General features: G+C 34.8%; 1 protein-coding gene across 4 annotated transcripts in view; it reads right to left on the minus strand.

Annotated features, from left to right (window-relative positions):
• Positions 1–2113: 2113 nt before the first annotated feature.
• LOC107754618 (transcription factor TFIIIB component B'' homolog) overlaps positions 2114–12689 on the minus strand; it is an 18230-nt gene continuing 7654 nt past the window's right edge. The window contains exons 9-28 of one of the 4 annotated variants that reach the window (XM_016571131.1): positions 12018–12072; positions 11774–11914; positions 11501–11674; positions 11306–11354; positions 10488–10653; positions 10229–10335; positions 9397–9763; positions 8969–9100; positions 8715–8751; positions 6900–6992; positions 6133–6790; positions 5752–5888; positions 5370–5515; positions 4969–5258; positions 4624–4777; positions 4166–4199; positions 3960–4052; positions 3234–3636; positions 2632–2857; positions 2114–2546 (exon numbers count right to left, since the gene is read on the minus strand). In XM_016571131.1, coding sequence (XP_016426617.1) covers positions 2457–2546; positions 2632–2857; positions 3234–3636; positions 3960–4052; positions 4166–4199; positions 4624–4777; positions 4969–5258; positions 5370–5515; positions 5752–5888; positions 6133–6790; positions 6900–6992; positions 8715–8751; positions 8969–9100; positions 9397–9763; positions 10229–10335; positions 10488–10653; positions 11306–11354; positions 11501–11674; positions 11774–11914; positions 12018–12072 — 3552 coding nt within the window. In that variant the 3' untranslated portion in view covers positions 2114–2456. Of the gene's footprint in view, positions 2547–2631; positions 2858–3233; positions 3637–3959; positions 4053–4165; positions 4200–4623; positions 4778–4968; positions 5259–5369; positions 5516–5751; positions 5889–6132; positions 6791–6899; positions 6993–8714; positions 8752–8968; positions 9101–9396; positions 9764–10228; positions 10336–10487; positions 10657–11305; positions 11355–11500; positions 11675–11773; positions 11915–12017; positions 12073–12689 lie in introns of all 4 variants that reach the window. The other 3 variants (XM_016571130.1, XM_016571132.1, XM_016571129.1) reach the window with 3 other exon arrangements.

Raw genomic sequence — 12689 nt, forward strand, 5'->3', positions numbered from 1 at the left:
TGGCCAGCAAAGACCCTCAGATTCCTACCCCACACCTCAATTCCCATGACACACACTCGTGAAAAATCAGTAATATTAAACACAGCTTGATGCTTTTGAGTGATCCTTTCCAGGCTTTCCAATTGGAATTATCACTCCGTGTTTCCAAGAGGTAGGGAGTTTTATACCTCACTCTGCTACACAAACATCTGTTATGACTGGCCTGCGATTGTTACCTTATAGCTGCAAACTTCATGCAATCTGAGTATAAGTGGATTTTGATTTGGGAACAATGAATCTTTTATGTTTAAATATGAAATTTCTTGACTCAAAGAATAATTTCAGTGTGATTTATGATGCATGATTTTGCATTTGACAACATCAGCCAATTCTTAATTGTGCATTTAAAGAAAGAGTTCATCAATATTGAAAAAATATAAAAACATTGTCTTCATTTGATGCATTGAAAAGACTGGACTAAATAAAACAATTTCTTCTTTTTTACTGCATGCTATAGCTTTTAAAAGGCTTGAAATACATTGCATAATTGACAGATTTTATCATGCTTTTTGTCATTTTGGAGCAGCGCAGTCCTTAATCACATTTATTATATCGACAAGAGTGCCCAAAATATTCTTTAGAAAATTTCCTTTTGTGTTTCACAGAATAAAGAAAGCCATACCGGTTTAAAATGACATGAGGGCAAGTAAATGAATGGTGAACTGACCCTATAAAGGTTCAATTAAACAAAAGCACTCACTGAAGATGGATCTCGGCACACTTCCAAAGAATAGGACACATTCATTTGCTCTTAAACTATTAGTCACTTATTAATAGTAGGTTAAAGCATGCTGGCACTTGCTCAATGCCTGTCTGCTCTGATGACAGCGTGCACTGTGTATTGATGTGTATTGATGGTGCACTGTGAACAATTTCAAATAAAAATATAAAAACATTGTCTTCATTTGATGCATTGAAAAGACTGGACTAAATAAAACAATTTCTTCTTTTTTACTGCATGCTATAGCTTTTAAAAGGCTTGAAATACATTGCATAATTGACAGATTTTATCATGCTTTTTGTCATTTTGGAGCAGCGCAGTCCTTAATCACATTTATTATATCGACAAGAGTGCCCAAAATATTCTTTAGAAAATTTCCTTTTGTGTTTCACAGAATAAAGAAAGCCATACCGGTTTAAAATGACATGAGGGCAAGTAAATGAATGGTGAACTGACCCTATAAATGTTCAATTAAACAAAAGCACTCACTAAAGATGGATCTCGGCACACTTCCAAAGAATAGGACACATTCATTTGCTCTTAAACTATTAGTCACTTACTAATAGTAGGTTAAAGCATGCTGGCACTTGCTCAATGCCTGTCTGCTCTGATGACAGCGTGCACTGTGTATTGATGGTGCACTGTGAACAATTTCAAACAGGCTTTTGTCTGATTCTAATACATTAATATGGCAAATTGGCTAACTCTCATTACTCTAAAATCCTGCCCGGAAAAACGGCCCTAATAAAACTGTCATTACTTTGCTCTGCTTCAAACCAAAAAGAATGAACGTCCTGGCCGCTAAACACCGCACATTTTATGTTAAATTTAGATTTTATTATATTTCTGTGCAATTAAAGCACGCTATTCATACACTTATCCACACAAGGTAGCCAAAAAAGTTAAGTTACTACATTAACATTATTATGAATATATTATTTTATTAATCTAATAATTTTGTAATTTCTTAAAAATAAATTATTTCTCATATATTCAGGCAGATGGAAAACTGTTTGAAATTCACCCTTTACAACATACTGTAATTTTTTTATTAAAATATTTACAAAGACATACAAGTAAAACATTTGCTTGAGAACATTTGCATACAAATATGAACAGCATAAAACTGAACAAAGGTTAGGCTTTGTGACTAAAAGCTGAATACAAAAATGCTACAAATAATGTGGAGAAATGCATGGAGACCGCATGGAGCTAAAAACAGAACAGTGCTTATTTAAAATGGAGGTTTGTTTTAAAGCTGCTCATTGAAAAAATATAAAGAAAAGTAACTTTCCAAAAAAAAAAAAAAACACAAATATTAGCAATTGGTGTAAGAGAACTGACTGAGAGAAATTAACATATTGCTGATTCATAACTATAAATAAAATGCAAAACAACAAAAAAAATTCAGTTCAAACATGAATCGTATTTCAACTTTACTTTTACACAAAAGAGTGCAACTGTATCAAAAACATAAGTAAGTTAATACTTATTTATCCTTAAATACAAAGACATCATTATGTTGACTAAGTTACTGAGGTACGTTTTCACTGCATCTCTTCAGCTGTGGTTCTTCTTTGTAAAATGTCTTGGTAAAAACTTCACATATTCACACATCTATACACCCGCCTGATGTCAAACTATATTTCTGACTGTTTGGTTAATTGTGACTGGTTCGTTATTCCAACCTTTGGCCTTAATCCATGTCTTCTAGTTCATCAACTTCAGTAAAGATGTCACTGAAAAAATACTTGGAGACACTTGTGGGTTCTTCATCTGAGTTCTGCTGAGTGAAGAAAGATCGAATATAGTTTTACTAATACAAATATACAAAGTGGCCATAAGTACTGTAATATCTGACCGTATGATACCTCGATGACAGACGCAGTGGTGAAAGCAGGGGTCGGTGAGGGCCGCTTTACTCCAGGGATGGTTGCAGTGGTAACAGGACCAGCCGCTATCCGTTTTCTCTCAGGACGTGCGGTGTTGACTGCTGGTTTTGGGGGGCCTGGTTTGGTCCCTCGATAAGCTGCTGGGGGTCCTTGTGTACTCTTACAAGAAATGAAGGACAGGAACCCCTTGGGTCTTCTACCAGGTCTATAGAAGGCATCCAAATTAATAAAAATGAATGCCAATGGTAATGTCAAAATATCTAGAACATATTTGTCAGGAATAAAATAAAAGCCAATTATCAATTAACTGTCCTGCATCATATTTGCTGAATGAAATCCAATATTTGTTTCTTACTAATTTCGGGGTGCTGATTCCAAAAATAGTGCTCATTTTGCTTCATATACATACATATATATATATATATATATATATATATATATATATATATATATATATCTCTAGCGCATCTCTCTCACACACACACACACACATACACATACACACACACACACACACACTCTAGCACGTCTCTCTCACACACACACACACACACATTTAGACAAAATTTAGAGCCACTCACCTTGTAAGCGGCCCACTTGTGGCAATAGGCGTGATTTGACTGACACCTTGCAAGTCTGATCCACTTGCTAACTCAACTGTCTCTTTGCCTGAGAGGTCCACTTTTCCCATGATGTCTTGGGAGGGACCCTCCTGGACAGACGCTTCAGGGACAGGCGAACGAGTATTGTCGCTGGTTGCAGAATGATCTGTAGTTGCTCCTCTGTCTGAGATTGTGGCTGATATTGAGTTGTTGGTTGATGAAATGACAGCAGGCACAGTTTGCTCTGGAACTGATCTCGTCTCTTGTGTTGAAATGGGTAATGAGGTAGTCTGTTTTAAAGAAAGCGCTGCTGTGTCCTCTTTAGCATCAACACCTTGAGCATTTCTCCTTGAAACTGGGATGGGTTTAACTGGCAGCTTTGCTAAACACAGAAGAAAGAGCTCACTGGTAAAACCCATGTTATGTCTTGTAATCTTGCTTTAAAAAACAGACAAATTACAATTAGAGGAAAGTAAATTTATTTTATGGATTATTTCAACATTGCTAATAAGAAATGTTTCTTGAGCAGCAAATCAGCATATTTGATTTCTAAAGGATCGTGTGACACTGAAGACTGGAATAATGGCTTCTGAAAATATTTCACAATATTACTGTATTTGTAATCAAATAAATGTAGCCTTACTGAGCATAAGGGACTTCTTTCAAAACATTAAAAAATTTTCTCGACCACAAACACTCTTTTACCTCTCCTTGCTCTTTCAGGTAGTTTTCTTTTCTTCTCCAGATGTTCCATATCATCAGTCCCCTCTGCTACAAGGCTTTCCAATCCTTCCACTACTAGCACATAAAGAAATTGGGTTATAGGGCAGTGCAATGCATGAACAGATATTACAATCTGTGCCATATATGCTCATTTTTAGAGTATAATGATGTGCTGCAAATATTCTCACCATGATGTTCTGCCTGACTCTCATCTATGGTACTCTAGGATGGAAATGGCCTCACTATTAGTCACATATCAGCATTTATGGTGCTTAAAGTCAAGATAGGGCTGTGCAATTAATCGCATGCGATTGTCATGCGCATCTCGTCAGTAAAGCCAGTTCTGTGATTAGTAGTAAATCTCCATCACCTGCTTTCAGATGGAGCGGCATTTAATACACAGAGCCGTAGTTCACTGACAATTAGGCAATATCGCGTTCATAATCGAATGCGATTCATCTGCGATTTTGAACGCGATATTGCCTAGCTTGTCAGTGATCTACGGCTTTGTGTAGTAAATGCCGCTCCATCTGAAAGCAGGTGATGGAGATTTACTACTAATCACAGAACCTGCTTTACTGACGAGATGTGCATGACAATCGCATGCGATTAATTGCACAGCCCTAAGTCAAGATGCATGTTTTACCCCCTGAGATGTGGAGGCTGGTGTCTCGCGTTTCAATTCTTCTTTCACTGATTTGCCCACAACCATCCATTCACTTTTCTTTTCCTCATCCTCTGACACAGGAACTAAAGCATCTGTGATCAGAAGGTGAGATACCTCCCTGCTCTCACAAGCACTGAAATTAGGAGGAATGGAGGAGAAAAAAATCAAACACATTAGGTAGAACATGGAAACATCTGCAAGTAAGTGAATGGTTTATTTGGCTAACAAATTCTCAACCAGGAGAAACAAGGACAAAACTCACAACATCATTCTAATGTGTATTCATTTCTCTCCAAGTGTTTTACGGCATCAGATAAAGTGTACCTTTGACCATGAGAATGCGACTCGGGCGCTGCTGCAGGTGGGAGGGGCTCTGTCTGAAAGCCCGCCCCCTCATCTAAGGTGGGTGGGATTTCTGTGAGAGACAGTATAAACACAGGTTCCTTGGGCGTGGGCTCAGCAAATGTGTCTTCTGATTCACATCCAGAATGATTCACAGTGCTGTCTTCAAAAACTTCCTCAGGACTGGTTCTATTGTTCTCATCCAGCATGACTACAATTTTCTGTCTGGACTTGTTTTCAGAAACAACTGGCGGGGTGACATCTTTGACGGTCTAAATTACAGAGACATAACACAAGATACTTATTATATGTCCTTATTGTAATAATTATACCTGTCGAGGGTTAAAAAATATAATTTAACACAAATTTAACAGGTATTTTACCTGTACTGATTCAATGCTCGATGTCACCACTTGTTGAGCTGCGCTTGTGAATACATCAAGTTCTGTGGTAACTACAGCGCCCTCTTCAGGACTTTTAGTGAAAGTGTTCGTGGAAGACTCAGCAGCAGGCGTCTTTTGATTTAATACTGCAAGGAAACGTTTGCAAACATAAAAATAGATATTTGCTTTTGTTTTGAAATGTTGTTTTGACATTTATGCTTGTTTTTTTTATTTTAACAATCATATCACCATCATGAAAATGAGAATGTAAATATATAAAAAATATAAATACAAAAAAATCTATGCAAAATATACATTTAAAAAAGATATAGATAGATAATAGATATTACATAATAGCGGCTCGGTTTTTATATTGTCTGACCTGTTGTGGTTGATGTGGTGCTGTGTTGTGTCTGTGTGCGCCTGGATGTCTGAATCAGGTTTGGTTTAGGTTTAGGTCCGCGGCACCTCCTGACAGGTTTAGAGGGCTCATCTGATGTGCTCTGAGACTCACTCACACTGAAACACACAACATACAGACATTTTCTTTTAGACAAATACACATAAATATCAGCCTCATTATGGAATCTGAACTGTTGCAATTAGAAGCGCTGGTTTTGGATGTTCAAGGAACCATTTTAATGTGCAAACGATTCTATCCATCATATTTATTAATACAAATTAATTCAAATAAATTTAAAAATGATAAAAATCACAAAAATTAGAACACAAGTGTTGAAAAATGATACAACACTTTTAATACCTTTTAGTCAGCTGTGGTTCTAATCTCGGCCCTTCTTGTTCTTTTATATTTTCCTCTGTGATTATATCATCATTCTTTCTTTTCAAAGATGAGACAGATTGATTATCTTCTTTATTCACTCTTTCAGGGATGACTTTGGGACTGTCTTCTCTGCTTTCAGATGATGGATCCAGCTGTAGTACCTCAGGGTGGACGGTAGAGGAGTCTGGCAGGTGATCCACAGGAACACAATCTTCTTGCATGGGTTGTGCTGCATTTCTATCCTGTTCTGTGGAAGATGGACCCTTAGAGGTCCCAAAAGAACCTGTGACAAGTTCTGGACAGGTTTGCTGCTGTCTGGTTCTCAGATCTTGACCAATATTGGGTTTGGGTTTGGAGAATCGACCTCTTTTACTTGGTGGAACCTGTGTCTCATGTTGAATGGGACGAGGATGATCTTCAGTTGTCTGTGATTTGATAGGTTCCTTATTCTGGGTGGGGGTTTCTTCAGCAGAAGGTTCTGGAATAAGAGCTTCATAGCTTGAAAGTTCAACGTCACTTTTCATCTCTGACTCGCAGCTTACAGAAGAATCGGACATGACGGCTGTGTCTGTGATAACTTCCTCACGGACGACCTCTTCATGTACAATGCTTGACTGTTCAACGATATAATTTCCACCTGAAAAAGATTTTGATCAATCAATAATCTAAGGAAGATTTCAAATTTGATTTGATGGAAAGTGTTAATCTGGATTGAAGCAAATAAGAGGGTTGAAGATATTTCTCACTTGTACAGGACATTTCTGCTGTCTGGATCATCTGAGCTGAGTTCCCGATGGTCAGAAGAGTCTGGGCGGCTTCATTGTTGATCTCTTTACATACTAAAAGAAAGATGTATAAAAAATTAACCACCAGAATAGTAAAGCTTTTGGGTAAAATACTTGCATTGCATGGGGGGGGTGGGGGGGATGTAAGTTAAATTTAAATCACACAATATACTTAAAAGTTTGGATGATAACATAATATACATATTCTTAATGTAAAAGTAATTAAAAAATACTGGAAATAATAATAATATATAATTTAAAGTAGGAACAACACATTTATTACTGTTTATATTATTATTATTATTAGTTAAACAATCATGTAAATTGTAATAAAACAAATCATACATATTAACATAATAAATTAATGAACAAATAAATAAATTGTTTTATTCGATTAACATATTAGACTTCTATCAGTGCATTTTTTTGCCCAATTTGATCTCATAAATGCTTTTTTCATTATTTGAACAATAATGTAAATTGAAATGAAACAAAATTATCATAAATAAATATTTTTTTTTATCCAAACAGAAAACCAGGCTTGTATATGTGCATTTTTGCTTAATTTTATTTTATAATTGTTTTTTATTATTATTATTATATCAACTATGTACATGAAAATTAAATTACAAATTATTATTATTTTTTTTTTTCTTCTTTTTTTTTACAGAAAACTGTGCTTCTATCTGTGCATTTTTGCCCAATTTGATTTCATAAATGCTTTTTTCATTATTTGAGCAATAATTAAAAATGATCATAAATAAATAAATATTTTTTTTAATCCAAACAGAAAACCAGGCTTGTATATGTGCATTTTTGCTTAATTTTATTTTATAATTGTTTTTTATTATAAAAATACTGGAAATAATAATAATATATCATTTAAAGTAGGAACAACACATTTATTACTGTTTTTATTATTATTATTATTATTATTAGTTAAACAATCATGTAAATTGTAATAAAACAAATCATACATATTAACATAATAAATTAATGAACAAATAAATAAATTGTTTTATTCGATTAACATATTAGACTTCTATCAGTGCATTTTTTTGCCCAATTTGATCTCATAAATGCTTTTTTCATTATTTGAACAATAATGTAAATTGAAATGAAACAAAATTATCATAAATAAATATTTTTTTTTATCCAAACAGAAAACCAGGCTTGTATATGTGCATTTTCGCTTAATTTGATTTTATAATTGTTTTTTATTATTATTATTATATCAACTATGTACATGAAAATTAAATTACAAATTATTTTATTATTTTTTTTTCTTCTTTTTTTTTACAGAAAACTGTGCTTCTATCTGTGCATTTTTGCCCAATTTGATTTCATAAATGCTTTTTTCATTATTTGAGCAATAATTAAAAATGATCATAAATAAATAAATATTTTTTTTAATCCAAACAGAAAACCAGGCTTGTATATGTGCATTTTTTCACTTAATTTGATTTTATAATTGTTTATTATTATTATATCAACTATGTACACGGAAATTAAATGACAAATTATTATTATTTTCTTTCTTTCTTTCTTTTTTTACAGACAACTGTGCTTCTATCTGTGATTTTTGCCCAATTTGATGCTGGAATATAACCTTTCAGTGCATACTGGAGACCTTATTGACTACATATAATAACTAGACATAAATGCATGGTTAATCCATATAATAACAACTCATGTGGCAGTTTTTTTAGTTCATCGGATCCATATGTTTTTCCATGTTTGCAGGTGGTAGGAAAGCTTGAGAGAGTTTCACCTTACCCTCCATGTGGTCTGGGTCAAGGAACTCAATGACGTCCTTCAAAACAAATCAGACACAAATTAGTACCATCTCATCAAACACCACAAAAACACTCCAATTCCAAAGTGAAGAAACTAGATTCAATTTCACTGCAGATGACAACAAAAGCAAAATGTATGTGCATTCATGATGGACACCGCAACATGTACCAATTTACCAATGAGGAAACAGAGGAAGTGTCAGATGTGACAGAGATGATGTTGGGGAGACTTACAACAAGCAGGTCCAACTGGTGTTCACAAGGGACAGGACCGGCAGGCAACGTGGCCTGCTCACATGACAACTCGGGGCACAAAGCATTCTGGGATGTGCCCAGGATATCAGACACATTCACAGAAATGTCCAGCTGGGAGCCAATGGGAATGAGTGAAAAAAGAGGGAAGGACAATTAAAGGTAGGAGGGTTGTGAGTTTATGATATGGCATGCAAAAATGAATACAAACAAAATGGCAAAACAAAAATGAACATCACTCTTTGAAAACTAACCATAACAACATAATTTATGCAAAAAAAAGAAAAAGAAAAACTCAATCAGGCTCAAGCAAGGGAGTTTATGAATGGAACAAACACACTGATGGCAATAATATGTGATGAAGGTGGTCCCACTAGGGCCCTCTATCTTATTATAATACATAAACATACCTCTTCCATGGTTTCTACCAACTCTGAATTAACAGGCGGTAGAGGGCGTAGACTCATTGGCACAAACGCCTGGTTTTCCTCTTCAGGATTTGAAGGAAAGTCTTCCTGGCTCAGGACAGATTCTTCTCCCTCCTCCTCATCATCATCTTCAGTTCCAGAGGCCAGTAAGGTCACCAGTCTAGATTTTCCCCTCCTAGGCATGCCCTGTTTCAATCTGGGACCTGGTTTTAATTTAGCTCTCCGGCCAGGTGCCTTGATGTCCTGACCACGAAATTTGGAAGACACAGGAAGATCAGAGAGCTCTCCCTCATCTTCCTCTTCCGCTGCCTGAATTACATGCTGAGAGAGCTTAGGGATCCTTCCTGACCTAAATAAAAGAGAAATAATAATTGGCATGACTACCAAAACTGAAAGAACTAAATTAACTAAAACTATTTAAAATAATTTTTAGTAATTGAAATAAAGCTGCAACAAAACAAAATATAAATATTAAACGAACAACTTGTTGAACAACTTAAACGAAATTAGAAATCTTGCCTAGGCAACTAACTGAAATAAGTTCAGTTTAAGTTGAAGTACTAAAACTAAACGTAAATAAAAATACATTAAAGATAGACAGCATTGTTTAAAAAAACTAATAAAATTGACAAAAGCACATACAATTACTAAAACTAAAAAATCAAACAAAAACTCAAAATATAAACGCTAATTTAAAATATTAATAAATACTATAATAATAAAAAATATATTACTAAATAATACAAAAAAAATGCATAGTTGCGTTGAGATTCCTAAACAGTCATTAAAATCATCTAAAGATTCTCACAAGTACCTGGTTGGTTTATTGAATATCTGTTCTTGTACAGCACTCAGGTCAGGTTCTTCCTCTAAATCTTCCAATTCAAGGAGAACTGCAGACTGCTTCTTCTCTTTTATAGCCTAAAAAAAAAAGAGCGAATTACACAAATTTTGTCAAGATAAAACAGGCTCTTCTGTACAAAAATCACACATTAGTGTACTGTATTACTGACTTTGTACAGTAATACACTAACACACATAAAACTAATGCATCAAACAGCTGAAAACATCACCTTGTGGGACTTGTCCACTTTACACTCCTCCCTGGCTGAGGTCCTGTCCTCTTGGACATTGCCTCTGGGCACAGGGTGCCTGCTCCCCCATCTGCGGCTGAGATTTGGGATCGCCCTCTGGGGTCGACCTTTGAGCTGAGCCGGTTTAATAGCAGGACTCTTGAATCTGCTAGAGAAAGTTTCATTTTCAGCCCCCAAAAATGGTCTTATAACGTAAATTAAAACCGCACAAGTAGTGCAGAAATTACATTACTTTTCAAAAGTTTGGGTTCAGTAATAATATTTTTCAAATAAATTAATACTTTAATTGGGCAAAGAAAAAAACATATTTTTAAATAAATGCTTTGCTTTTGAACTTTCTATTCATCAAAGAATCATGAAAGAAAACTAATCATGGTTTTACCAAAAAAGCAGCACAAGTGTGTTCAGCATTGATAATAATAATAATAATAAATTTTTCTCAAGCACCATATCAGCATATTAGAATGATTTCTGAAGGATCATGTGAAACTAAGGACTGGAGTAATGGCTGATGAAAATTTAGTTTTGCTATCACATGACTAAATGTCATTTTAAAATATAATAAACTAGAAAATAGTTATTTTAAATTGTAATAATATTTCATAATATTACCGGTTTACAGTATTTTTGATAAAATAAATGCAGCTTTGGTGAGCATGAGAGACATCTTTCAAAGACATTCAAGAATCTAAGCAACCCCAAACGTTTGAATGGTAGTGTGCATGTAAATGCATCTTTAAATTGAATAATGTGAGATATCTGTAACCTTTCAATAATATATTTGAGTTCATTCTTACCTGTCATCAGAAGTAAGATTTTCACACTCCTCAGGTTCATCTACTGCAGCTACAAAATATTGAAAAAAAAAAAAATGTAAATAGTGAATTAAATATTTTAAAAAATGCATAGGCTGTGGTTTCCAATTCAGCTGGACTTTAACAGGACAACGAAAGTGATTTTATTTTTTTCAACTGTTCCATCTTAAAGCATACCCTCTCCATTTGTCCTCTTGATTCTCCTCTCTGGAGTATTTGTCCCTCTTCCTCTGCGTTTCTGTGGAGTGGCATCACTTCCTCCATCATTTGAGAGGTCCTCGTTCTCCTTTTCTCCAGACACCACATCACTGTCCGAATCCGTTGAAGAGTCCATTTCCTTTCTTGTAGCCGCTGCATCAGAAAACAGTGTAAGAGTGTATGAGAACTTGTCCAAAAAAAACTATGAATCATAAACAGATGGACAGACTGAAAGTTAAAAAAAAAACTGACCTCTCACTTTCCTTTGGACTCTCCTCTGTGCTTTAGCCAACTTGACAAGCTCTTTGTTTTTGTTTTTCTTATTTTCCTCGTCTTTTAGGATCTTCTCCATTAATTTTTTGAAGAAATCTAAATCCAAACGCCGCTTCTCCTCTGAAAACATACTTCATTTTCAACCAAGTGTCTTAAAACGTAATTTAATAAGGAGCCGATGTCATTTTTAGTAGTTAGTTGAAAGAGGTAAAAGGTCACTTACTGAAAGCTTTATCTATTCTCCATGAGTTATTTCTCTCCTCTTTCTTGAACTTGTTCTGGAGGAATAAGAGAACACCAAAGATGATGGTATTAAGATGAGCTGGTATTTTATGGCAGAGGTCCCCAACCACTGGTTCACGACCCACTACCGGGTCGTGGAAGAATTGCTACCGGGTCGCAAGAATGTTCTGGGAAAAATGTGTATAGATATGACACTCTGTTATTTATTTATGTTAATGATTGTTCCAATTATTCTGTATTTTCATTGTATGCGATTGATATGGAGTAGAAATTTGACAATTTCATGTTAAATAAGTAAATGAAAGATTGCTCTGATCTGTCACATATGCTCAATTCGTTACTCATGCGCTATTCTTGCACACAATCAAAGCGCGCACAAGCATAGAGACGTGTTTCATACAGCGCGGAAATACCGGGTTGCTATACATACACATAAAATTAGCCTGTCAAAAACCCTTCATGGCATTGTCATTCTCTGTGCTTTAAAATTTTTTTTTTTCTTGCTTATCCGAAAAAAAATTGTCCGATCTGTGACTAAAAAAAAACAAAAAACAATATAAATGCGTTGAACCAGTATAATGCTATTATAATACTATATAATAGCCAAATAAATATTATTTGGCTATTATATAGCCAGCCAAATATTATATAG

This window comes from Sinocyclocheilus rhinocerous, unplaced genomic scaffold (assembly GCF_001515625.1).
Source record: "Sinocyclocheilus rhinocerous isolate Xijiao unplaced genomic scaffold, SAMN03320098_v1.1 scaffold1373, whole genome shotgun sequence".
In the NCBI taxonomy this organism is placed as follows: domain Eukaryota; kingdom Metazoa; phylum Chordata; class Actinopteri; order Cypriniformes; family Cyprinidae; genus Sinocyclocheilus; species Sinocyclocheilus rhinocerous.